This window comes from Homalodisca vitripennis, chromosome 3 (assembly GCF_021130785.1).
Source record: "Homalodisca vitripennis isolate AUS2020 chromosome 3, UT_GWSS_2.1, whole genome shotgun sequence".
Taxonomy (NCBI): domain Eukaryota; kingdom Metazoa; phylum Arthropoda; class Insecta; order Hemiptera; family Cicadellidae; genus Homalodisca; species Homalodisca vitripennis.
In genome coordinates this window covers 41,310,244-41,337,906 of record NC_060209.1, presented here as the reverse complement: position 1 = coordinate 41,337,906, position 27,663 = coordinate 41,310,244, and the positions used below count along the sequence as shown (strand labels likewise).

At 32.1% G+C, this 27,663-nt stretch overlaps 2 protein-coding genes across 2 annotated transcripts in view; one reads left to right on the top strand and one right to left on the bottom strand.

Annotated features, from left to right (window-relative positions):
• Window positions 1–14,793, top strand: part of LOC124358160 — an 85,923-nt gene extending 71,130 nt beyond the window's left edge. The window contains exons 14-21 of the mRNA XM_046810454.1: window positions 242–2,891; window positions 4,918–5,017; window positions 6,059–6,187; window positions 8,520–8,671; window positions 9,437–9,688; window positions 10,409–10,594; window positions 12,367–12,526; window positions 14,638–14,793. Coding sequence (XP_046666410.1) covers window positions 242–2,891; window positions 4,918–5,017; window positions 6,059–6,187; window positions 8,520–8,671; window positions 9,437–9,688; window positions 10,409–10,594; window positions 12,367–12,526; window positions 14,638–14,752 — 3,744 coding nt within the window. The 3' untranslated portion in view covers window positions 14,753–14,793. The remainder of the gene's footprint in view (window positions 1–241; window positions 2,892–4,917; window positions 5,018–6,058; window positions 6,188–8,519; window positions 8,672–9,436; window positions 9,689–10,408; window positions 10,595–12,366; window positions 12,527–14,637) is intronic.
• Window positions 14,794–14,861: 68 nt separating this feature from the next.
• The window catches only part of LOC124356842 (ATP-binding cassette subfamily G member 4-like), a 95,680-nt gene continuing 82,878 nt past the window's right edge, over window positions 14,862–27,663 (bottom strand). The window contains 10 exon segments of the mRNA XM_046808090.1: window positions 14,862–15,413; window positions 16,047–16,355; window positions 17,317–17,472; window positions 18,510–18,610; window positions 20,731–20,899; window positions 22,561–22,682; window positions 24,883–25,002; window positions 26,260–26,413; window positions 26,416–26,500; window positions 27,419–27,564. Of these exon segments, the coding sequence (XP_046664046.1) occupies window positions 15,297–15,413; window positions 16,047–16,355; window positions 17,317–17,472; window positions 18,510–18,610; window positions 20,731–20,899; window positions 22,561–22,682; window positions 24,883–25,002; window positions 26,260–26,413; window positions 26,416–26,500; window positions 27,419–27,564 (1,479 nt within the window). The 3' untranslated portion in view covers window positions 14,862–15,296.

Sequence of the window (27,663 nt, the reverse complement as noted above, 5' to 3'; positions counted from 1 at the left end):
ATCTTCAGTTATACAACAGAATCAATAATAAATGTCTCTTCAATAAATAATATTAATTTTACAACCAACGTTTACAAACATAATTATTTAGGACATTATTATAAAATTAATGGCACAGATATTTTTGTCCCAACTAAGAAAAGCTTTTTCCAAAATGTTTGGCAAAATAGGAATACAACTTCTAACTACACAATACAAACACCCAAGGAGTCTGTTGATAGCACAATAATTCAGTCTGTAGAAAGGTTTGATAAAGAGCAATGAATCAACCATTAAATGCAGTTCTCAGAGAAATTTCCATCTGAAAGATCTTTTGAATTTTCAGAAACATCCCCACAGAAACAGCTCACGTAAACATGTGCATAGGGAAAATTGTGCCAGGACTATTCATCTTTTTAAAACTAAATTTAGTTGGGCTGCGTCTAAAACTGAAAAAATGACCCTACAACCCATAAGTTCTACAAGAAACATTACAGAGACTACAGATATCTTTGTAAATTCAACTTTACCAATAGCTACTGGTTGTGTAGAATCTGATTTTTTACTCTCTGGTAAGATTCGTGAAGGTTTGTTTAATGATTCTGGAAATGAAAGTACTTACAATGAAATAGCTAAAGATAATAATGTTCTCAATATGATAAATCTTGATATGACCGAAATAACAAACCTTTCAATGTACCAATACAACAATACAGATATTAAATCATCAACTTGTTTTCATAACACCCACACTAACTCACCAAAACCTGCAAATGAAAACAATTCGAATCCATTTGATTTAAATTCTGACGCAACAACCACTGTCAATAATAGTTTATGTTTTAATGAAATTATTCATGATAGCACTAACAGCAAGTCTAACAAGTTTTATTTTAAGAATATTTTCAAATCTAAAAAGTATTCTACATGCAACAATCTGAATCTGGCACAACCCAACTTTAAGACGGATGAGGTAGAAAATTCTACAACAGAAATGTATGTGACTGAAACTATGAATCTGATAGAATCACAAATTCCATCAACTCCACATGTTGAATTTAGTAGTACAGGGAGTGACCAGAGTTTAGACATTACTGAGGATGATGTAAGAAATTCAACAGACCACAAAGGTATTAAATATTTCAAAAATATTTTTAACTTTAAAAGGCGATCATCTAGTTCAAGCAGTGATAGTTCTATACCTACTTCTGATCCTCCTATTAATAAAGACTTTTCAGTTCCTAACTCTCTTCAAAGTTGGTTGATGAAGACTTTGCCTGAAATGGAGACTCCAACATTTAAGGAAGTTAAAACTACACAAGAATCTATTAAAACTGAGTGTCAACAAAACTTTTTCATTAAGAAATTTAATACATTTACAAAATTAGATGACGAGGATGAACGTTATGATTATGATACGGGCATGAGTAACCCTGAACATTATGACAAAGTTCAAACAGCTGTTGGAACAAGTCCATATAGTTTATTTGAAAAATCAACCACTAACCAAAGAAATCATAAATTCAAAAATATATTTAGGTTTCATAAGTCAAGTACCCTAAATGAGTCAGACTTCACTTCAATAGATCAATACCCTACAGAAACTTTGATGAACAAGTCAAAACCAACCATGATATACAATTCACAACAAACAAATGAAATATTTTCTGAAGTCAAACCGAGTGACCAGTTATGTTTCAACTATCCTGATAATGAAACATTTCAAGATAACAAAACGTTCTTCACAAACAAAACGACAACACGAAAATCCCTAATGGGAAATTTTAGACTAAACTTTAAGAAATTTAAGAAACATACAACTGCAACCACTGAGATAAACCAGCAAAGTAACGGGAAATTATTTCCAACAGAATCTGAACATTCAGGTATATTTCCTGACACTGATTTTACATCGGAAAGATACACAGATGAACAAAAAGAAATTTACTTGACTAGTAGAAGATCTGTAAATAAATGGCTATTCAAAGACAGACAAAAAAATAGAAACTCATCTTCTAATTGCAGGTTGGATTACGGAAAAGGAAATATATTTCAATGGTGTTCAGAGAGAAAACCTGAACTTCAAAGACTAAACAATAAAGAGGTTTTTATTAGTTCAGAGGGTATTTATTATCCATCAAACTTTACATTTGAAAGTCTTAATATCAAACAGAATGAAACAACTCCTTATTCACAATCAAGAAACAGGTTTAAAGATATCTTTAAATTTAAAAGTCCCAGCACTGTGAATATTACCACTCAAATTGCAGACTTTACAAGAATTCAACATAACGTAAGTACCAGTTTGGGAAAAAGTACAGAAACTATCTGTAATAATAACCAGACTTCACCAAAGAGCAGTTCAGTTAAAAGTACCATCAAACAGTATTTTTCTAAACTGAGGAAAAAAATTCACCTTTCAAAAAACTCTAATGAAAAAAAGAACACAACAGTTACCAATGATTTTTATGATTCATTTGATGAATTCCAAAATCCACCTATAATAAAAGACAATGGAACGAACAATTTTGAAATTGGTGGAAACAATATTAGTTTTATAATATGTAACTTAACCCAGGACACAAATAGCAGTTTGCTACTTCACCCAGATTATGTTAAATGTGCTAATCTAAGTAATGTGAATTCAGAAGAATCACATTCTGCTGAGTCTGCTATAAACATAACATTACCTCATAACAGCTCATTTCACATTATGGCTTATGTGATGAAACCTTTGGAAAACCTGATCAGTATCTTCAAAGCAACTCCAAATAATGTTACTAAATTTGATTTGAACGCTTCAGAAATCCAAAACGGAAGCCTACCAGACTATTTACACCCTTCGAATTCTTCAGTTGTGATTCTTGCTGTAAATAACACAGCAAACACAACTAAAGATGTACATGAGGCAAGTAAGTTCTTTTAATGTTTTTTTTTGTTGCTTGTTTGGTGAGAAATGTTACACAGTTTAAGTGTGACAAACCATAAGTTTATTGTAGCTGTTATATATCTTTTTTAATTCTTCGTCTCATTAAGAAGTTTTTAGATCTGTCAAGGTCTTGCGTACTGCAATAAGAATTTAAAGTATATATATATATATATATATATATATATAGAGAATAATCTATTAATAATGGAGAATAAATAAGTAAAGACGAACAAAAAGTAAAAGTAAACTAACATTTTACAAAAAGATACCAGATTCCATTGTGATTGACCTAAAATACTTAGTATGGACAATGTTTTTAAAACCATTTTATATAATTTGTAGTTCCTGAGAAAAATGTTCCTTAGTGTTAAAAAACACTATTTTCAGGAATCATCTTTAAAAATAAGACGTGGGTTTGGTGAGTTACTGAACTAACTATTAGAACATTCTGTGCAGTGATTTGCTTATAATTATTATGATTATAAAATAAAAATTACACACCAAAATTTAATAATTTTAGTGTTATTTTTAAATTAAAGATTCGCGATGGTACAAAAAATAATAAAAACTAAAATTGATTTTTTTGCACCTAACAACCCATCCAATCATCCAACAACACCAATACTATTAATATTAGGTAAGTCTAATCTAAATAATGAAATTTTTACCCTGTTATGGAAAAATACTACAGCAAAATTTGAATGTTTTTCATACAGAGCCATATTTAATTGAGGATAGTTAAATTACTTCAAGTTTCTCCATTTTATTTGGTCTTTAAGATTGGACTTTTCTTACTGACTGAAGAGAAGCTAATAACAATAATTAACAAGTAATTATTGTCCAAAAGTGAAAATGTAAGGAAGGAAAAAATGTACTATGAAATTAAACAAAATGATATATGGATATTTAATTAAAGAGCAAGAAATTTGGGAAGAAGAATGGGTGAGGTATTAAATTCCTAAAACGTTTTTGGAGCTAATGGACAAGTCTAATGCTCTTGCAATGCCATCTGCGATTATGGAGTATTTACTTCATTGCATTATTAGAAAAAAAACTTGTTTAATCAATAGTGGCATAATATAATACACAAACGTTTGTTATTTACGTAATGTTATTGGCATAGTGTTCCCTGTTCCCATAGTATCAGGCAGTTCTTGAAAGTCTTGATTTGGTATGGAGTGTGGGACTTCTTGGTTCAGTTGCATTTTTACAAGAAATCTGAATTAATACTTTTTAAGACATTTTCCTTGAAAGTGTTATTAATTAATTATTTTAAAATAGTGTAATAATTATTGGATTAAACATTTAAATTCAAAATCCCTTGAACATTTTTAAAACAGAAAATTGTGCTTTTTATCAACAAATTTAATATTAATTAATTGAAACCACTGGGTTTAAATAACTTTTAAATAATTAGAAATTGTTCTAAACATATTTATAAATTGCATGTTGAATGTTTATTAAATCAGGCTTATTTTATGGTGCCTATCAAAGGTTTTAATTTAATTCTGTCTCAAACCAAAATTCAATCTTTTCTTCGCATTTCTAGAAGAATTTTTAAATAATGGATAGCATTTGAGATATTTTGTTAAACATCTAAAAGTCTAGTAATATAAATCTATAATGTACAAAAATAATTATTTTTGAGGATTTAAATTTTTTCCTAAAAGTATGTAGTCAATATTCTTAAATTAGCACTGATGCCAATAATGCTGTCACAAATTGTGATTTACAGCCATGTTTTATGTACAATCGCTTACTTATGGATTCATATTATACTCTAATGGTAACTTTGACAAAAACCACTTCTTTACTTTGTGTGAGTGAGTGGGGGTCTAAAAACATTGATTTTTTTAACCATTATAATGGTTTATCCTATAATACATACTTGAAACAAAACAAGCAGTCTAGATAGTATTTTGTATTATTCTGTATTCATATGTTCATAATACACATATATGTTTGTAAAAACATAACAAGCCTTGTGATTGTTTTGCTGACTTGTGCAGAAATTGGACTATTTGATGTCGTGAAGGGTTGGTTTCACTGCGTACTGGAATCTTTTAATGAACCAACGGTACATGACGTTCATTTCTACTTGTATACTAGGTGAGCACTCCGTTTGACATTAAACTTGAACCATCATTTTAAACAATAAACAATTATTCATTCATTAATTTTTTATAACAATAACACTATCACTCCGTAATAAAATAACATTTTGCTAATTCTGGTGTATCACAAGATTTAAATGCTTCATCTGTAACCATTTATTCAGTGCAATACAAGATTTATACATCTTTTTACAAAATATGTATATTATAATGAGTATTATATACAGACCCTAAATAATTTATACAATATAAAAAGCCAGAAATTATTATAAATAAAAATTACTTGTAGTAGTGTAAATATTATAATTTATTGAAGACTCTTGGAGCAATTTGAATAAATTTTAAAATAATAGTAAGTGTTAATAAAACAATACTTTTCCAATATACTGTAGTTTATTTTTTGGACGAGACCTTTCTAAAGCAAAGGTTTCATCATCTAACTCCACTCCACCTTTGGTTTCGAAAGGCCTTGCCTAAAAAATAAACTACATTGGAAAAGTAATGTTTTATTAACATTTACTTCTATTATAATTTGTTTTTATAAATATCTTAGATTACTATTAAGCGAAATTCCAACAATAAACACTATAGTTGTTACAAACATATATTTATTAGTAAAACTATGCAAAATATTAAAAATTAAACCAGTATTTTTGGAACAGTAGATTTAATTTTCAGTCATCCTCCACAGCATTTAGAACTAAATGTACTGAAATGAATGTTTGTCTTCCAAAATTAATATTAAACTATTAAAATTTTGTTTCCTTATTTTTGATATTGCGAGTTTTGCAAATTTTTACAAATTAAACCTTAAAAATGAGGCACCACACAAAACTCTACAACCAAAGCCCAATTGTTCTTATGGAACAGTACTCATCTGTATCGCCACACCACAAAAGAACTTTTGTTCAGTTTTCTTTCTTTAAAACATTTTTCTTCAAATTGAGAATTTAAATAAGGATTAAATGTCAAAAAAATTAATATAACATCACAACATCTCAATGGTACAATTAATGAACATTGTGTGCATATATAGAAACAATTCAGTCTCACCCGAAGAGTTGTTCCTCATCGATGAACCTGAGCCAGACAATAACACGGATGTAGACTTTCCAGAGCCTGTGTATGAGCAGGAGTCATTGTCAGAGATGGCACGGAGGAGAAGGTAAGGAAAGTATAATGCATAACAAGCAGCAGTGATTACTTGAGGAACAGTTTTTAGAGATTGCTTGCATAACATAAAGCATATCATGTTCACTTTATTTCAATATGTATCTAGTCAAGACTGTTTAAAAAAGAATATATATATAAATATTTTTTTTTTTTCAATAAACATTGAATCACTATAAGTACTTGCTCCGCCGGGACTCGAACCCGGATCTCTCACTTGCCGGGTGAATGTGCTACCATTACACCACAGAGTCCTTATTTTTGCGATTTAATTATTTTGTATTTGGCCGTATCTGTCACATATGTGTATAAATAAACAAACTGACATATGATCAGAAGACCAAATACCTGTCAAACGACTTTTATTTACGTCAATTAAATTAGTATAAATGGCAATAGCCGAATTTAATTTTTTTCCAGTAAACATTAAATCACAATTGCACAATTTTGATTCTGAACGTACGTAAAACCACTCTGCATGTTTGGCCTCTCTAAGTCAAAATAAGACCTTTTCTCCTTGTAAAGATGGTTCAGTAAAAGCATCCTCTCAAAGCTACAAGCATCCAAAGCCTGTAGCTTAGGGCAGATTATGGGGATTGTAACTCCCATTCCATGAGTTCACATACGGGAGCTTCAAAATATAATTGAGGAGAAGATGTATTGCAATTTATGTAATATAGAAATTAAACAGTTATATTCTGTTTACTTACTGCAAAGTTGAGGAACAGTTTATCGTTTACCGTTAATTTGAGGAAACCTCTCATAACACTTAGTTACAAAAGGACCTTTGCACTTTTTTCTCAAAGTTACAGTGTATTCAAAATGTGCTTTGGGATAGCGGCTGCCTCCAGCCTAGAGATCCTGTGTTAAATCCACTTATGAGGAGGATAGCAGGCACTGTCTAAATTATGTCACCTTGAAATAAGCTACCTCTGTTCCAATTTCTTCTAATCAAAGCAGACAGGGAAGGTACTTCCACTATTTTAGCACTAAAACCCTATAGGAGCCTCACCTACTCCAACAATAGTTGTCTGCAGCAAAATAGATCTATAGAACAATCATTTTACCCCATATCTCGAATTCGTGGTTAGTGATGTGGCACTCTTGAATGTCTATGGGATTGCTCAAATACTATAAGTGATACATACATTTTGTTTTACTCAGTACACTGCTAAAATTAAATTAAATTATGGTTAAATTGGAAGGTATAAACTAGCCAGAAGTGAATTGAAACAGTTGAAATTTAGCTAGTTTATATTGGAGATATCTTCACAAGCATGATTTTTGTCTGGAATTTTTCCCACAGCTGTATGTATGAACTTTCAATAAATCTTTTGCTTTTGAAAGTCTTGACTATGCTGCAGTAGTCCTCCATAAAGTGGACTCAATTCTCTCAATAATGGTTTGTTAGTGTAGAAAGTATCAAACCAATACTATTATAATTGTATGTATTGTATTATATTTTGTAATACAAATTTGACCATAGTCAGTTTCTAATAAAACTGTGTCATAGTCATTGTGAGGTGGTACCTAGTGAAAAGTAAAAAAATGTTATCCTACAATAAACGTTTACACCCAGTACAATGGTGAACAGAACTCTTTATTTACACACAACAATAACACTGATCATATGTTTTTAAATAAATTACAAAGATTAGAGTGTCATATGTTTATTTGAGTCACATGTAAAAGCTTTAGGGTTTAAGGGTTTACCCCGTAATAGCCATCAGCAACAATAACCAACCAAAATAATATAGAATAGACATTTACAGATTTTTTTATCGGTAGAGTCATACCTCAAAAGATTTACATATATTTAGAAATTGTGTAATCAACACAGTCTAGTAATGTCCATATGAGAAGTACAATATAGAAGGGCTTAATTCATTATCCTTAAATAGAACTGGGCTCAGAGATGGCTAAAAGAAAATGTAACTAAAGAAAACAATTCTGTTGAAAGTTTCAGTTGATATTTCAGAATACAGTTGCTCTTGCTTGAGTTAAGAACTCAATTACACTTAGATTAAACTTTTCATGAGATACTTTCACCACAATTAGTTTAGTTTCTCAATTTCTTCAGTCTTGAAAAGAGCACTGAAGACTCGTAGACTATAGTATAGCTTGAGTAGAGAATACTTTAGTTGTGCTTAGATGACTAAATTAAGATCTAAAATAGTGTAAATCCAGAATTGTTATGAGATAGTGTATATGTGTATAGTGTATCTTATGAATTCACTATATATAGTTATCAGCTGAAAGATTACTTTATACTGCTTGATTTAGTAGCAGCATACACATACTAAATCGCAAAACTTCAATTTTTTTAGGCAGTATGAGGAAGATTACGGTTTTGAATATCTAAGTCCTGCAAAGTCTGGCCTGCAGTCCGATTGGTTCAACATACATGCTGAGACTAAAGTGTTGATCCACGGTTATATTCAAGATTTCCACACTGACATCATGACCGACATGAAGGATGGTGTGTTAAACCTACACTTCATATTACTGTATTTGTTAATTAAGTAGATACTTTACATGAATAATATGTTATAGTTCTACTGATTACAGTAAATAGATGTTGAAGAGTTTAGCTAGCAAATTAATTGTCACATTGTGGTTACAATAGAGGTTAATCAAATTCTTCTGAATCAATCGTAGAAGTGCTTCTTCTTCCTGTAGTGCAAACTGTATACAAATGTATCAATTACATACTATACAGATTTCATTGCAATACAAAATAAATCAGAAATGTAGAGGAATTCCTAACATTTTAAAAGTATATAAACTCTCTTCATAAATACTAATGTGTACTTAATAATGTACATGAATATAAAAACATTGTAATCTTTGCGACATAGTAGAGTAAAATTTCGTAATATTATTATCATTATTAATTATTATTTATGTCCATTTTTATTTCTGTGCTGTTTTCAGTTACACATAATTGTCAATATTAAAAGGAGTTCAATATAACAGGTTATCTCAAGACTGCATTTATTTAAAGATATAATTGTGCAGTGTTTGTTTGTTACTCAAATACATTTGTTTAAAAAATCAAATATAGATTATTCCATTGTTACAGTATAGAATTAAAATATGAAAGCCTCATTTGTTTTTCCATAAGCTGGTATCTATTACGTATTTGCAGTCTACGTTTTTAAATGATTAAAGGGAAGGAAAACGCTTTTTTAATTAAGAGTGTAATTATCAAAAGTCTAACATTGATACTGAGTTCTTTACCCAGCATATCTGAAGAAAGGTGACTTCAATGTGATCGTTGTGGATTGGTCAGTGATCGGAGACAGCTCCTGCTATCCTATGGTGGCAACCAAGGGCTTGCACAGCGTAGGGTTGCTACTAGCTCAGCTCTTGGACCAGCTTGTGGAAGGCGGAGTATCACTGTCCCGTGTTCATCTTGTGGGCTTCAGTCTAGGAGCACATGTTGCAGGCCACGCCGGCAGCGAGCTCCACAATGGTCTGGTGTACCGCATCACAGGTACAACATACACAACCTTCCCTCCTTTCCTTGTTTTTAATTCTGATGAATATTTGTTTATTGTGCATATAAGATTATCTCTCCAATGCTAGAGATATCTCCAAAATACCTCCAAAATGATTGATCTTCGGTAGAATAGTAGACTGAAGGATTGACAACAAAAGAATCTTCAGCTTGGACCTGCTGCTGACAATTAGGTACTTTCCCTCAAATAGATGTATAGTAACAGAAATTGTATGCTCATACAAATTGAAATTGTGGGTCCTAAAATGCTCATGAACCAACAAAAATAGTAATGAATGTGCAATGGTCAAATGTTTCTAGATTGCTATTTTCAAAATTTATTTTCTCTCATTATTACAGGCAATGAGACAGAAACAACGAATTAAAACAAGTCAGTGCAGTTGCTCCCATCAAGTTCACCAAACCGATTAGTTTGAAACCGTGAGAAAAAAAGGATCATCTTATTTGTTGATTTTATGGACTGTGGATCAACAATTAAAGTTATTGCAACGGAAGGATTTGGAACATTTGTTATTAATTTGATGTTTTGTGCAGAGTATCACATAAATAGGTCTCACTTCCACCATAGGTTATCTTGTTGCTCACAACTAATTTTCTCCACTTAACCAATGCCCAACAGTTAGTAATCAAAACTATCACATACATGCTCACTGATAACAATAACGAAAGCTGTGTGTCCGGTACGTCTGATTGCAGTAGGTCTGGACCCAGCCTTGCCGTACGTTCCGATGGAGTCAAAGGTGAGCCTGGATGCTGGGGATGCAGTGTTTGTGGACATCATCCATTCAGCTGCTGGCTACCTCGGCCAGCCCGGACCCATGGGGCATGTCGACTTCTACCCCAACGGTGGTTCACAGCAGCCAGGTTGTGACATTTCTTCGTGTGAGTTTTATTGAAATTGGATTGGCTCTTGACGTAGTTTTATAGTCAATAGTATAATGTTCTTAATTTACAACAACATAAAAAAGTATAATGGCCTCAAAAGTTACAATTAATTAAAATATTCTTGTCTCTTGCTTTACAATATGGAAGCGTTTATTGAACCGAACCGAAGTATTCTTTCATGGTATATAATGGTCTCTCCAAGAGCCAGTCTTGAAGGCTTCTCTTGAACTCCCTCTCTCTAAGTTTTTCATATCAAGTGGCAAGGTGTTATAGATTTTTCTTCCCATATAAGATGGTTTCTTGCTGTATCAGATATTGTGGTGTCCAGATGTTGCTCTTCGGGTGTTGTGTGAATGAGTGTCCTTAGGTCTTGGTAATTCCATTTGAACTGTCTGGACAACTACATTAAATTTTAATCCGGGAGAATTTATTCAGAGTCCTAAATAACTGCAAAAGATCCTAAGAGAATAAGGATTATTCTCATCCATTCACAAAATATGAGCCCTCTTTAATCACCGACTGTTCACTTTCTGTAAGGAAGGTCCATTTCTACTATTCAAAAATTCTACATCAGCTGTTTTCATTACCACCAATTATGATAGCATACAGATCAATTTTTTTCTTGCGTGATACTTTGTATAATCTGTAAATACAAAACAGTCCAAAAACAATATATAATCAAGAAATTACATCACATCATCACATGATCAGCATCTTTAAGTCAGACTGACTTATAGTTATTCATATTTTAAATGACACACTGTTGTTCTACCATTTTATGAAAATAGAAATAATCACTTATCTGCATTTTGTAATTTTGCATGATAAAAGCGCATTTGCATAGAAGTTGGCAACATGTGTTGATGACAAATGTAAAAACAGCACTTTGACAAAATTGCCAACAAATTGTGTCGAAGACAGATTTTTTGTGTCTGTAATAGAATTTTTGTTTTCTACCAAGAGTTGGTAAAGATTAAAGGAATGCAGCAATTGTCTACACAAGTTCCAGTGCTCATTCAGTGATGCAAACATTTCCCCGTTATTGCCCTCATCCTTCACAATTATGTGGCTGTTTTTTTCCCTTATTACCTCCACTTATCACAACCACATGGCTGCTACCTATCAGCTCAGTAATCTGTGAAAGTGGAAGCTTCTTAAGTTCATCCCTGTGAGTTTAATGAGTGCTTCTATGAGTCGTCGAAAGAACAGGTGATATTCAAAGATAGACCTGTTCTCTAGGACCAAAATCTGTCCAAGTTCAAAGACAAATACAAAAAGAATAGTGCTTGGAATGAATTTAAATTGCTTGGGGAGGAACTAAAAGTTAATAAATCAATGGTTCAAAATAAGATAAAAAATTAACTTCAGGAGCAGATAAAAAAGACTAAATGATGTTAAATTGCATTTTAACAACTTCGGTTTGCATTTGAAGAACTATGCAGGCTGCTGTTGCAAGCACAACATCCTCCACACTCGTTATCTGAACTTAAATGCCCTCCATCTCTTTGTGTCCTCAACAATAGCCGAAGAAGACTTAAAGCGTAAATGTTGTTCACAAAAAAGTTGCATACAGATGTCTGCAACATCCAGTGTAAACGCCCCTTCAGGTATACAAGATAAAAGGAAAAGTTACAATGACTTGAGTGTAAACAAGAAACACTCAGCTACTTATTCAACACACTTAGTATATATATATATATATATATACAGCAGTGATTCACACCTTTAAATTATAATAGTTTTATTTGGTTTGTTGCTATGTGTTACAGTTGGAACATGTTCTCACCGCAGGTCTGCTCTGTATTTTATTGAGTCCATCAATACAGATGCAGAGTTCCGTGCATCTGAATGTGAGTCCTGGCAGGACTTTCAGGCCGGCCTATGTAATAACACGGCCACTTTGCCCATGGGAGAAAATTGTCCTACCAAGTAGGTTTCTTTGTAATGTTAATCTTTAAACCAGTGTCCCAAAGCATACACTGTTACACCAGGTAGGCCACCTAGTAATGCAAAAGGTGCCGCAAATGTGTTGGAAAGTAAGAAAAAGTATTCCAAAATCACATATCAAGCATATTTGTAATAGAAAGGAGGAGACTACTGAACACATTAATTTGGACTAGGAGAAGTACCCTGTTCTGAACCTCATAGCCAGGTGATGAGTTCGATATAAGGTTGAGTAGAACCTCTTAGATCATGTTGAAGGTACAGGGAGCCACAGGAATCTGCAGGGTAGGGGGTTACCGGCAGAATCTGGGATACGCAATAAGCTTAAGTTAGAATGTTGGGAATTAGGAGTCCTTTATACCTTCTTTTAATCTATTCTAAGTATATTATTAAATATTTAGTATATAATGAGTTACTAAATATTGATTTTACTTTTTTATTGAAGTATTAATTAAATTATAATTTGTCACTAATCACTAAAAAGGGTATAAGACTACAAAAAGATAAAAAATTTAAAGCAATATTAACAAAACTTAATTCGAATATAAGGTGTCCATGAGTTTCTTCAGTGGATGAACAATTTGTCAATGTGCAACATTTGCTTCTTAGAACCAATCATTGCATTTGAGATAAACTAAAAATAGTTTTCATTAATCACTTCTTCAAAATCCTAATTAGAATACTGTCTTGGAGAATATCTGTCCTATGAATTCAGAGATATCAGATAAATTCAAGAACAAGAGAGTAAAAAGTCATTAACATTTCTTCTAATTCATTAAAATCTATATTCCACAACAATTTGGTTCAGTATCGAAAAATGAGTGTCCAATCAATAGTAAGTATGAAGGCACTTTGTGGGTTGACATCAACATTGATTGTGAGTGTGGTTTTAGGCAGTTGTCGTTAAACAAATATAAAATCTATAACGTCAGAACAGCAACATCAACTGGGTAAGGTTATTTTCTTGCCTTCTGTGTCATAAAATCATATTACTTTTAATCTGGCAGACAAATTTTTCTTTTGTAGTATTATATAAAAGTGTAACTTACATATAATGTAAGGGATATAGTTAAAGATATGACATTGATTTAGTTCCTTGATGACTAAATAACACGAGGAAGTGAAGTTACTCAGTTAAGATGGTATAGTCAGTTTTTAATTACTTTTTTTATTTCATAATGTTTAATACCTTCATTAAAGACAGGTCAGTACGGGAAAAGTGCTTTGATCATTCCCAAACAGTTTGAGGCATTTCGTTTGAAGTATTAATTTAGTCATCTTCAACTCACAGTCATAAGTTCACAGAAAAAAGGCTGAAGACACAGATATGAATATGTTTCTGTTTGTATATGAAATATGTTCAAACAAGTGGCAAGTTATTTATATTAAAAATCATGTTATATCCTTAATTATATTTAATTTTAAGCCATGTCATTTTCTTAAACTATATTTTACTTTTAAAACAAACTTTCCTAGGTAATATTACACTACAAACCATATCAATCCCTTACTTAACCCATTGTTTGAAACCTTTTGCAGGTCCTCCCCTTTTATGACCTTAATGCACAATCTCATGACCTAATATTTTAGGTACCTCTTGGGGTACACGGAGAAACAAAAAAAAACATATGCAATAATTTTTTTTTTCAAAAATCCTAAGCCTACATACTTTTCTCGTTTTATACTTAGACATTTAATGTAAAAAATAATGGCTTCTTGCCATAATTATTTAAAAATTCAACGTTCATTAAAACAGTCTGGAAATAGCAATTGCCATGAACTTGTTAAATGCTATTTTCTCACGGAATGAATTTTCTTCTACATTTCGTATTCTCAAAGGAGAGTATTTGAAAGGATTGACAAGCAATAAAAAATAAATCCAACAATAACTGATTGTATGTGCTTGATATTTCAATGAAAAGTTTTCTCTGCACCAGAAGTACAATATCAAGGCTAAAATATATTTTTGGCATATGCAAATATGCTATTAGTTCGGGTAGGGTGGTATTAGGTGTAATTATAACTTGGGTGTAATCTACTGTTTTAAAAATATTCATCAAGCAACATTTGTTTAAAATGAACAATCTTTGTTACAGCGCAAGCGGAAAATATTACCTTCTCACAGGGCAGAGACAACCATTTGCTTTGGTGCCTGAAGAACATGTTAAAGTAAAAAAATCTTTGTTATTAGATTTATTTTATGACTTATGATTGTTCTATTACATTCTATCTGTAAATATAAACTCGTTGATTTATTTAAAAAAACATAAAACTTAGAAATTTAAATAATAGGATAGGTGGCTAATAATTGACTCAGTAGTTATAACAAGAACAACAGTTTATATTGCATACAAATACTTTCAAAATACAAATACAGTATAAAACTATAAATGACACGGTTATGGTTTGAAATTCACCACTGATTATAGATTTGATGTCAAATGCTGCATCAGAACTGATCTTATTATTTAAATAATAACAAATATAAAATAAATACATACATTCAAGATTTATAACGTATAGACTTAAAAAGCTAATCTGGTTTGTAAAATACAAAGTTAAAGACTAAATTAGGAACCTACTTATAGAAATACAAACCAAGAGGGATGACTCTGGTAGTAACTTTGAAGAGGATGTAATAATAAAGTCTTTGCCATCTTAAGGCAAGAGAGTAAGTCACTTAATCAACAAAACTCTGTATAAAAATACAATTCAACTAATAAAATACGAGATCAGATTTTATATAAAGAAAGATCTACGCAGTGCGAGCAGACAGACTGAAGTGTGACTTGATCAGTCGGTTTATGTAGCTCAGGGCACCAAAGTTCTGAGTTGAAGACAATCTGTTCCTCAGAAGAACGTAGGAGATAACCTAAACAGACACATATTTAAATTTTAAACTCTCTATTCAATTTTTGGTTTTTTAAAACTCATAATATGAAAGCATTCATATAAAACAAAAAGTTTCTTTCTAATTTAAAATATACTGCACTTTTACATTTAACTACAAAGGATCAAATTTTGAAAAATAAAATGTTCCATCCAATAGTGGTACATATACATAAAATTTCAAGAAATATTGAATCACAAAAATTACTTGCTTCCTACACACACATGTGCGCAAACATGTATACATACACACACACACACACACACACACACACACACACACACACACATATTCAAAAGTAGTAATATACATATATATTAGTACTTTAGAATTCTTTACTTCCATAAAATGGTAATCATACAGTTACTAATTTTATACTAACCACTAAGAAAATTCTGTTACTTCATATTTACTCGAGGAAAAGGGTTATGTAGTGGTTTCATTAAGGTTAATGAAACTTTAGAAAGTTAATTGATTTTTTAAATGTTTTAATTGCTCAGCAACCAAAGCAACATTTGTATTTTCAAAGGAGCATATTGCATATTAAGTTTTGTCAGAAATAACTTTAATAGCTATAATTTTATGTATGACTTTTAATGCCTTATCAAACAATACCTTGAATAATAAGAAGAAGAAGATCATAGCAGCCAAGTCCACCCAGTAGTTCACTCCCTCCATGCCCACTTCCTTGAGTAGAGCCCGGGGCTCTCGTAGGTTACAGTAGATCTCCGTTGGTGGGCAGTACATTGTCGGACGGTTCTTCCCGTATATGGAAATAGTGAGACCCTCTAGGCCGTAGCGCAAATAGCTCAAGTACATGGCTAAGCGGATTACTGTAGGGATTAGTCTGCTACCAGTCCCCAGTCCATACACCGCCAGCAGCATGAAGGGCACAGAGAGAGCAGGCCCCACGAATATACCATTCTGCAAAATAACACGACCATTGGTATCTTGAATGTCAGTAATGAAATCTAACTTACTGCAAGTTGTTTCCAATATTAACGCTGATTTATTGAACTTATTATGAATTTTCCTTCCCTGAAAGATCTAGGCTTTTTCTCTGAGGGAGGTACAGCTTGTACCATAGCACTATGGCATGGGATCTTTAGCTCCCATGTACCCTACAGCTCCCCTAGCTATAAGTTACATACAATGTGCAACATATTAGTTACAGACTATAGCAGATCCAATAACCTTCTGGGTTTGATTTCCTCATGTCTGAGGACTCAAAAATAACATTTCAATTCCACTCCTGCTGATATTTGACTGAACTAAATAACCAGTATTTGGAATCTTGGCTTGTGATTATGCCTGTTTGGATTATCAACAATTAATAACTTTTTGTCAGTTTTGCTCGAGCAGCCAATATAATGTGTCTATAATGTAATGATTTGTAAAAACAATGCACTATTGTGTTATATCTTTATTATTCTTGTATTAGGGAGGGAAAGATTTTAATTTAGGAATCAAGAAATATAAACCTTGAAATTTGGTTTAACACTTTAGAATCACATCCACAAATCACAAAACTTATCTTATAAAGTGCTTATATTAATGTGACTTGTGCAAAAAATTATACAAAGAAGCCAATTAACATATTGCATTCGTGTTTCACATAGTGGATTAACCACAATGAGATTTCTGGTACTAATGTAGTAAAAGTCTTGCCTGGAAAGCGTTCAATGTCAGAAATTGGTTAATTTAGCTAATGATGACATTTGTAATAGTTTAAATGTAATATTACATACACACTTAACTTTGTTCAGTTAAATTTAACAATATGATGTTTTCCTGTAAATATGAATCATGTGTGAGTTATAAGAGATATGCTCAAAAATAAAATCTTGAAAGACAAAAAGACTAAGAATTTAATTGAGATACTCACGACTATGTTGAGCCTGGAAGCGATGGCTAGTCCCAAACTCTCAGAGATTATGGCTGTCAAAAGACAGATGATGCAGAACTTGATGCCTCTCTCCCACTCCATTGGCTGATCTGTTATGGTGTAAGCGAGGACTATGTAAATACTGCTCAGTATTATCTGCACAAACACGAAAATACGTTAAATGGAATTTTAGTAATTTCTTCATACACTGACGTTACTGATTACAAGAAAAAGTTAGCTATGCCTTTTACCTTTTGAGCAACGAGAAAACAACTCTCAAGTAACTTAATCAACGACTCTTAAGTTGTTGTTTCCTCTTTAAGAAGATAACGTCTTTCACAAAACCCCTCATTTTACTTTCTACTCCCATACACAGCACAGAATAAAATATTCCAAATTAAATTTTGATAAACAAATCTAATTTTGATTTTCAATGATAATGTATGTTTTTTAGAAGTCAAAATTAATAATTTTGTCCAAATTTGACAAGCAGATTTTGTTGCAAAATGTTTGGACCAGTTTTTAATCTGGTACTTAAAAAAAAAAAATCATTCTTAATGTATTTTCAAAAAAATTTCACTAATCCTAAAAATAGCTTCAACAGTGTATTAGGAGATGTACACGATAAGTTGCTTATAATAAAGTACACAATAGAGCAATTTCTCACGTATGTGCTCATCTCTTTCCTAAATTAAGTTTTAGAGATATGCATGAATATTTTCATTGCCTCAGTATCTCATATAATAACATTTGCATAGGCATAACTAAAATTTAAATGTTAAATACTACAAACTATTTTACTTCATCTACAGCCAAAATTTAATTTTGCATTTATAATTTCAACTAACAAGAATTTTCTGTCAGAGGAATCTCAAAAATTCAGATGTAATCATGTACGGAATTGGTATGTACTGGAATTGATCTTCTGTACTCGTGGCATATGCATTAACCTATTGGATGATGTAGAACTGTAACTCCACTTAAAACTAGAGACCTCTTTGGTTGCCATTGATGTCAATTCATTAAATTTGCTATGAAGTGTCAAGCCCACCTATTAAGAAGACTGTCTCATTCATCTAATTCACTTAAAACATGTTACTTTGTATGTGTTTCAGTTAAAATATGCACTAGGGTATACCAGTATCTCACTTGGGTAGTTAATTGTGAACATTTGAAAAAATATATTCACTTACTTGAATTGGCAACCTGGAAATGGTGAGTGCACAGAAGTAAGGGTTCAAACCATACCAGCGATTGAAGTGTTCTCTTTTTAATAACTTCACTTCTTGAGGAACTACAACATTATATAAATAAATTAGGACAATATCATATGCTACTTTTAGGGATTTTAAATTTTTGCACTTATATTGTATTAAGTTATATTTAGTTCTGTAAATGTAATTAAGTTATAGTACTATTAGTTTGGAAAAAGTAATCATGGTTCTCTTAATTTTTTAATAATGAATATAAAATAGAAAGCTGTAGACAATGTTTAATTACTCTTCTTACAAATTGAAAAAAATATATGTTGTTACATTTTGTTCCCTTTCCTGAAATTTAGAGGAGTTGGGGGCAACTAAATATTTCCAAATAAAAATCCTTATTTAATGTCTCACATAACAAATTATATCCAACATGGTTTACAAAGCATAATCTTCTGTGAAGTATAAAATGACAGATCTTTAAGTTGGGCTTTTTATAGTTTTACTAACAAATGGCTTCTTGTAGTCAAGTTTAGTCTCCTACTCTGGCTGAGATGGAACTCGAAGAAAGTGTGAAACACAACATTATGCTGCACAATCTTCAACTGAGTTCGCTGTAACACCATGACAGCTGATATCTGCTGTCTATCAAAGCAAGCCAGGTGCATTGGAAAACCAAGTTTGAGCAAAGATGCAGACGCTCCGCCTAGTGAAGCTGTTTCAACATTGTTTTGTCTCTTCAGACACAGATAGACAGCGTATTTCAGCTGTCAATGTGTTACAGCATACTCAGTTGAAGAATGTGCAGCAGAATGTTGATTTCACTGTGACAGTTTGTTGGATTCCTGGTCATGAGGGGATCTCTGGGAACGAAAGGGCTGATACTCTGGCCAATTTGGGTTCAGCGTTCATGACGGGACCTCAACCATTCTATAGTATTTCTAGATGTGATTCCTTTAAGGCTGTCTCAAAGTGGATTCACGTTGAACATGAGAGAAGGTGGAGGTTGCATCCGGGTCTTAGATTGACCAGAATGGTCCTAGAGTCGCCTTCCCCCCTAGTGACGTTTGACCTTCTCCTTAAGTAGATTGGTGTATTCTCGGGTTATAGGACATTGTTGCATACGGAAACTTCTTCACAGGTCGGCATTCTCCAGGAGGATTTTCTGAGACTTCTGAACACTTGCTCTTTGTGACTGTCCTGCAATAGCAAGAGAGCACTACACCATCTTTGTTAGTCTAGAAATGGGTGGTGAATTTGCCCAGGAGGATCTGATCAGTTGTTTTTGATGGTTTGTTGAACTGCTGAAACTATAGACTGGTTGGCCTCATGGTACATTTTCGGGGGGGGGGGGGGAGGGCACAAAAGGCCCTTAAGGCCAAAAGGCTTAAGTGCATTGCAATAGGCCACCCCTTAGAAGAGCTCCTCAGAGTTAAAACCGATTGTTCCCATTATCAAAAACTATGCCGCCCAACATATTTACTGGCTGCTAAGGCATAGAGAAACCAAGTTTGAACAAAGGAGCAGACACTCCGTCTAGTGAAACCGCAGATAGACAGCAGATTTCAGTTATCTCTGTGTTACAGCGTACTCAGTTGAAGATCGTGCACTTTGCATGTCTTCGAGTACCATCCTAGCCAGAATAAGAGACTAAACTTCACTACAAAACTTTCCAGGCTAAGACGATCTGATAGACTAACAACCAGTTTATCTCTTCATGAAATGGCTTGCTTCTTCTAAACAGTAACTATTGAATTTTAATTCAATAATTTCAGAAGGATTAAAATATTAGTAAAACATATGACATTAAAACTTTGACTAACATACGAAACAATGTCTAATATTAAGAGTGTTTTGTATAATCTTATTGACTCCGGTAACGTTTAGGAAAAAGAGCAAGGAGGGTTATTTAATGTCATACTAAATAAATTGCTCATTTAGAAAACTGTATTTAATAAGGATAGTGTAAAACATAAAAAGTCAACTCAGTTACAACAGATTGATTACATAACGTCCAATAAAACATTTTTATTCAACCTTTAATTAATTATACATGTTTATTTACACAACTGTCTTCAATGTATAACAAATATTAGTCTTATTAAATTATATTTGTTGTAGAATATAATCTTTTTATCATTTACTACTAATCAATCAGAATACATGTAGATAGACAAATATATAGAATACTATATTGATATAGAATACTTACATTGCAGAAGCGCTGGCAACATAGGAATATACATGAAAATGATCATGGTGACGAAACAGAATCCAAAATTAAAAAGTGTCTTAGAGCCATCATTTCCCATTTGGAAGAATAAACCACCGATTATGAGTCCAACAAAAACATGCATCACAGCCTTAAAAAGAATGTACCCCTGAAATAAAACAAATAAATGTATTTTTTAATGTAACTTAAATTAAAACAATAATCAATAACTGTAACCCTTGAACAAAATCTACAAAAGTAAAATTGTAGTAAAAAAGTAAAATGAACAACATGTAAAGTAAAACATATAACTTTATATATATACCAGGCGACCACCCTTCTGTCATGTATAGTGGCTGAACCGAGAAATATACTACCTTCTCCTTTTTAACGAAAACCCCATATTATGAAAATAATTTTGAACACTAAAAAATACCCCAAAATGGTACTTGTGGGAGGGGGGTAGGAGTTATTTTTGAAAGATTTTCAAATGTAAAGGTAGGTTAAGTCATACCTCATTTTAAAGATCTCTATTTCATTTATAATTTTGATAAAAACAATATTTTAATTTATTTCACTTCTTGTATTTTGGTGGTCCAAAATGTCAAAGTTGTATGGCTTCACAACCTTTTTTACTGTTACCTTGTTAAACATTTCATCAAATCCAAATTTTCAATCAAGGTTACTAAAGAAGTATTTCTAAAATATGTTACATTTCTTACTTTCAGCACATTTACAAATTTTTTAAATAGTTCAAATTTAGGATATTTCAAACTTGTATAGCCTAACTTGTATATTCAAACAGTAAGGTTTCATTGCACCTATCAATAGATGTCTTAAAAAAATACAACTTTTAAATTTAAAGTTTGGCTTTATCTTGAATAATTGAGAACTGCCACCAAAAAATACTAATTTTCACAATATTTTTTTGGATTTAATACGCCGTCTCACCTTTACCTTAGGGTAATCAAAAGTGTCTACCACTTTTTTTTTAAAACACTTTTTGTATAATGAGAAGTACCATACACTAAGCATGTGAATTCCTATCAAATTTTAACACTGATTACTGTTTATCTAATAGTGATCTGTGATGGATTTGTTTGAAAATAAACCAAATAGACAAACCAGCTATGTTTTATTCTAATCCAAACACATTTGTATGATCAGTTACTTTATCTTGGTATGGACAAGGTGATCTTCAACAACAAATGAAAACTTTTTGAACAAGTTTGGGAGAAATGATAAAAGATGATAACCATGCTTATCGGATTTTATTTCTTTTAGGTAGTCAGTCAGTTTTGTGCCATGTCCGTGAAGATGTGTATTGTTGTCTGCCATATATACCATTCACCAATGGGGAAGCTTCCTCGATGTTGATGGTATTAGATCAATGTTTCAGAACTACACGGCTGCTGCTGCTCTGTACACTCAACGTTACACGAATAAATTTGACATTTTGGACCACCAAAATACAATAAGCGAAATAAATTAAAACTTTCTTTATCAAAATAGCCAGTTAAAACAGAAAGAGAGACCTTTAGTGTAACAGAGAAAGACCTTTAAAATAAGGTATGGCATAGCCTACATTTACATTTGAGAAATATTTTTCCCGATTCTTTGTGGGTTGAAATATGGGGGGTTTTGTTAAAAAAGGAGAAGGTTGAGAAGGTTGGTTTCTCAGTTCAGGTTCTTAGTTTGGTTTCTGTAAATCATAGACGGGTGGTTTCCTTCCTCCTGTAGTTTTTTAAACTTAAAATACAAGTAATGTTATTGTTAATGTAACAAAATTGATTACAATTACGATTCTATTAAGATATTAAACAAACTCACAATTTGCCTCCAGTTCTGTAGCATCATGCGGTACATGAGGATGCGGAATTGTAGCCAGGGTGAACTGTCGAAGCTGTACAGATGTTTTAGTTGGTGTAGTTCCTCTCTTGACATTTTGATAACTGTAACATTAATAGTCCAATGGTAGTCACAATCTCCAGTTCTATGTACCAATATATGGAAATGCAGCCTGGAAGAGCTTTTAAATCTTCACAAAACAAAGAGTAATGTTTAAATGATTTATACGCATAGTTCTCAAACTGTAAAATACAAGCAGATTTATGAGTGAACTTTATACTCGTATTTTGAAGTTTGGGAAAAGAGTTCACCCTTACATTTGTGTATAAAGATTGTTTTGCAAGTAAATGGTGTGTAATTTAAATCCATTCTGCATAGGATGAATCTAGTTACTGATTCATCAAATCTTTTTTTTAAAACAATACATTTTAATTGTATTCAAGTACTGTATTTTTAATTATACAGTTAAATACATGCAGTTAAATTAGAATTAAAAACAATAGTAATTACAAGTTAGCTTCAATAAATCTGAAATTCATAAATGAAACACCTGTTTTTTTTTAAATTTAATATATTGTTCTAGTTTTTTTTCAACCAAAACTATTCAAACTTTAAATTGCAAGACTAGTATTTATCACAGAAAATTAAACACCGAAAATAGTACTAGCAGAGTATACCTTTAGTACAGTAACATTTTAAGTTAACGATAAAAAAATTAATTAAACAAGTTACTAAATTTTGTTTGATATGAATGCAGTACCCATATAATCGATGCCAGATGTTAAAATTCACCTTAATCATTAAAAAATATAAAGTTAAATTATTTATATGAACCACATACAGGGTGTGTTCAAAAACTAACAGGAATTTTTATGTTTCATAGGTTTGGAAAGTCCGTTTGTCAAAGTTTTTTGTTATTATGTTGATACTCATATTCCTGAAGTATAATAAAATTTCCAGGTGTATTCATTGTTTAATTTTTCAGTGGCAGCTGCTAAGGTTAAATATGTTTTATAAACCCAGCTGACTTTTTTAATTGAACAAAGAATTTGTATCAAATATTGTGTGAAAAATTTAACAAGGTATAGCAAAGAGAGCGAAATGTTAACAAGGGCCTATAGTGAGTCTACTGTGAGTAAAACACGGGTTTACGAGTGGTATAAATGTTTGAAAGATGGCCGTGAATTAATTGATGATAAAGAATGCTCTGGATCCCCCAGCAGATCAACAACCAATGAAAACATGAAAAAATTTGGAAGAAATGCTTATGGAAGAAGTTCAGAGAAGTCGCTGAGGATGTTGGCATATCAATTGGCTCATGCCATAAAATATTTTAGAACTTTTCGTGTACGAAATGTGTAGCAGCAAAGAACAGTGGTGAATGGAAATTGTTCAGGATTCTCTAAATGAAGTCAATGATGATGCAGAATTACTGAAACATGTTATAAAAAGTGACGAAACATGGGTTTACGGAAATGACGTCAACCCGAATTACTGAAACTTAGGCTCAATCATTCCAGTGGAGGCATTCTGGATCGCCAAGACTGAAAAAGGCTTGACAAGTGCATTCGAATGTGAAGCCGAAGTGCTAGTTCAACGCTGTTTGCGTAAAGGAAAAACACCCGGATTTGTGGCAAAACAATTCATGCACCATGATAATTTACCTGCTCACACTTCATTGCTTGTTTCGTAAATTTTTGGCAAAAAACAGAACTGTAACAATGCCCCAGCCATATGCTCCAGATATGGCTCTGTGTGACTTTTTTCCAAAAATAAAGAGAACTTTATAGATCTGTCATTTATAAGCATTGATAAAAATAAAAGTGCATCACTGATAGAGCTAAAGGCTACCCCAAAGATCGAGTTTGAGAAGTGTTTCGAGGATTGGAAGAAGCACTGGCACAAATATCGAAAAGGGAATATTTTGAAATTAATACTTTGGAAATTTTGAAACAAAACTACACGATTATACTGTTGCTTAATTGGTTTTAATTGAAAATCACAAAATTCAGTCAACGAAGTAGGTTTAACGAAACTTATTAAAGTAAGCTTTATATAAGGTTATAACCTCAGGAACTTCAGATTCTCTAAGGTGGCTTTATGTGCGTATTTTTTGACCACCTCTGACTCTATGTCATGCTCAATGTTCTGGTATATTGGACCCCAAGGTCTTCCAATGCACCCATGCATGTATGTATGTATGAAATTTTCTATGATAAATAATAGCTGTCATAAACTATTATTTATCATGTAATGATTAGTTGACAAGTTATTAATAACAAAGTTATTCTCAACAAAACTCACTATCATCTGCAACTTCCGGGGGCCTCAGGGTCCTGTTCCATCGGTAACAGCGTCCATTGTCAACAGCCATCATCATTCTCTCTGTATGGTCCCCATACTCCCCACTGGACACCTCAATCACTGTCAAATAGATACAATACAATAGCAATCAAAATTTCATTGTTATTAAAGGTGAGAACAACGTTATTCTTTTAACTAGTTTTGATATAAGCAGCATCCAGCCAAGCACATGTTTTAAAATCAAATTAATCAAAATTTAGTAATATATAAACTAATTTTTTAAAATGAACAAAATAGTCTTTGTTTATGAAGATAGTGGTACATTAAAAATATGTTTGAAAAATGAAATATTATCGTTAATAAAGAATTAATAACTTAATTAATTATGAATCAAGCAACTATTTTTGAATTTATTCTTAACATTAAACAACTATTTTTATGCAAAACAATAATGTAAAGAATACAAATTTAAATCTCTCTAGAGTCATTCTTGAAGATATACTGCATGATATTAAGAAAACATAACTAACTCAAATTTCATAGACGTATAATTATTGGAATTTAATCTGGAGATCAACATGTGTCCAGCATTATACAGAGTGTAAATTAAGTCCTGATATGCTTGGATATATTCCAAATGGATTAAGACTAGTATTTTAATAAATAGGATTCCATACTTATTAAAATACTTTTTTTGGATTTTTTGAATGATAAAAAGATTTCTCCCCCTTTTCAAAGGGGTATGGGGGGGGGGTAACTATAAGTTTTCAAATTGCAACCCCTATATTGCAACATATCATTTTAAAGGTCTATTCAATCGAAACAAAATGACACTAAGAAAACACCTCTATGCCGTTTCTTGTAAAAGTTATGGGCCAATAACACAAAAAAATAATAATCTGTAGTGATAATGCCAATGTCTTGCTCATTTCAACACAATATACGCGTGATATCTTTTAGAAAGACTTTGAGGTGCCCAGCTTATCCTTTTGCGTGGTACTAATGTTTCTGGTGTGCAAAGTTTTGGTTCTTTGGTTCTTGCAAGATTTGGTTTTGGTGTCTTTTTCTAGATGGCATTACAATGTAATGAATGGGTTGTAAATTTGAAAAGGGGGAGGGAATTTTTTATTATTAAAAAAATCCAAAAAAGTATTTTAACATGGTGAAGGTTGTACGTCAATATCACAATCCGTTATGAATATATCCAGACTTAATTTACACCCTGTATATAGAATGTCTAGAATAATATAATTTTTTTTAACAGACCACTTCATATATTGTTAAACACAAATAAAGATTATAAAGAATGTTTTATAACTTCTTGGTTGTATATTTTTAATGGTAAAATATAATATTTATGTACTAGAAGATACTAACTGAAGTCAGCAGGGTTGTAGTGTTTGGGACAGTGCAGTCCCAGACTGGCCAGGAATGGCACAATGTCCTCACCGAGTCCCTGGAACATGCACTGACCGTCGCTGACGATGTAAACATTGTCAAACTGTGAGAACAGTCGGGCACTCGGTGTGTGTGGATGCTGCAGATCACAGTACGACCTCCATGTGCCAAATTCTTGAGCAGTGAGATACACTGTGAGCTTGACATGTCATCCAGTCCTCTGCCAAAAAATCTTTGATTAGATGTATATTCAGTCAAAACCATTATTACAACAAAATCATTATAGATCCTCTAAAAGGGTCGCAGGACATTTCTTAGAGCAGAATCCAATATAAATCTTAAGTTCTTCACTACCTAGGCCTCCAATTCTCCAAACTACATCCATTAAAACTTACAATTATTTTCCTAAAGTGATTTCGCACTGCATTGAATTCATATTTAAAATGGTGCTATAGATAATTTCCTTTACTTAGTTAAGTAATTAGAATTTTGCTTAAATGCATAATCATTCAAAACCAATACTATAATAAAATCATTGTAGATTCTGTACAAGGATCAAAATACGTTTCTTATAGTAGAATCCCAAAGAAAAGTTTTCACTCACTAAACTACAACTGCCAGACTAAAGCCATTAAAACTTATAATAATTTTCCAATGTGATATCGCACTGCATTGAATTCACATTTTAAAATGGTGTTATAGATAACTTCCATTACTTAGTCAAGAAGTTCCTTATTTTTCCTTTATTTTACAAATCTTTCTGATGAGAATATTGGTAGTATGTTAAAGTTATAACATATTTTACTTGATTTTGTTGCTACATTAAACACAGAACCATAACATTTTCTACCTATAAACTTTTTGAAAACCAGACAGAAACAGACTATCACATTCCATTGCATCTTACTCTGCAATTATTTTATAAAACCATTATAACCATTATTATTTTTTATGACCATTGTTAAAATAGCTATTTTTCATTATATCTTAGAACCTCTATCCACCAGTTATCTCTAATAAAATAGTAAAGTCAATTTAGCAACAGAAAACTATCTTCCTACAGTTTGAAGATGTACAGTCTGATAAGTTTTAATGAATGTCAAATAATTCTAATAGTTGATGTATCGTTTGTACTCACGTTGTCGGCTCGTCAAGGAATATTACAGGAGGATTGTTGACCAGTTCTAAAGCTATTGAGACTCTTTTCCTCTCTCCACCTGACAGACAGCTCGTCAGAGTTTTCTTGCATTTGGTTAACCTCAGAAGCTCCAGAATCTCGTTGATCTAACAAATTAATATTTATTGTAATTTTAATACAGTACTTAATTTTACTAACTTAATACAATATAAGATGGCTACCTTTCCATTCATAGGAAATCGTAT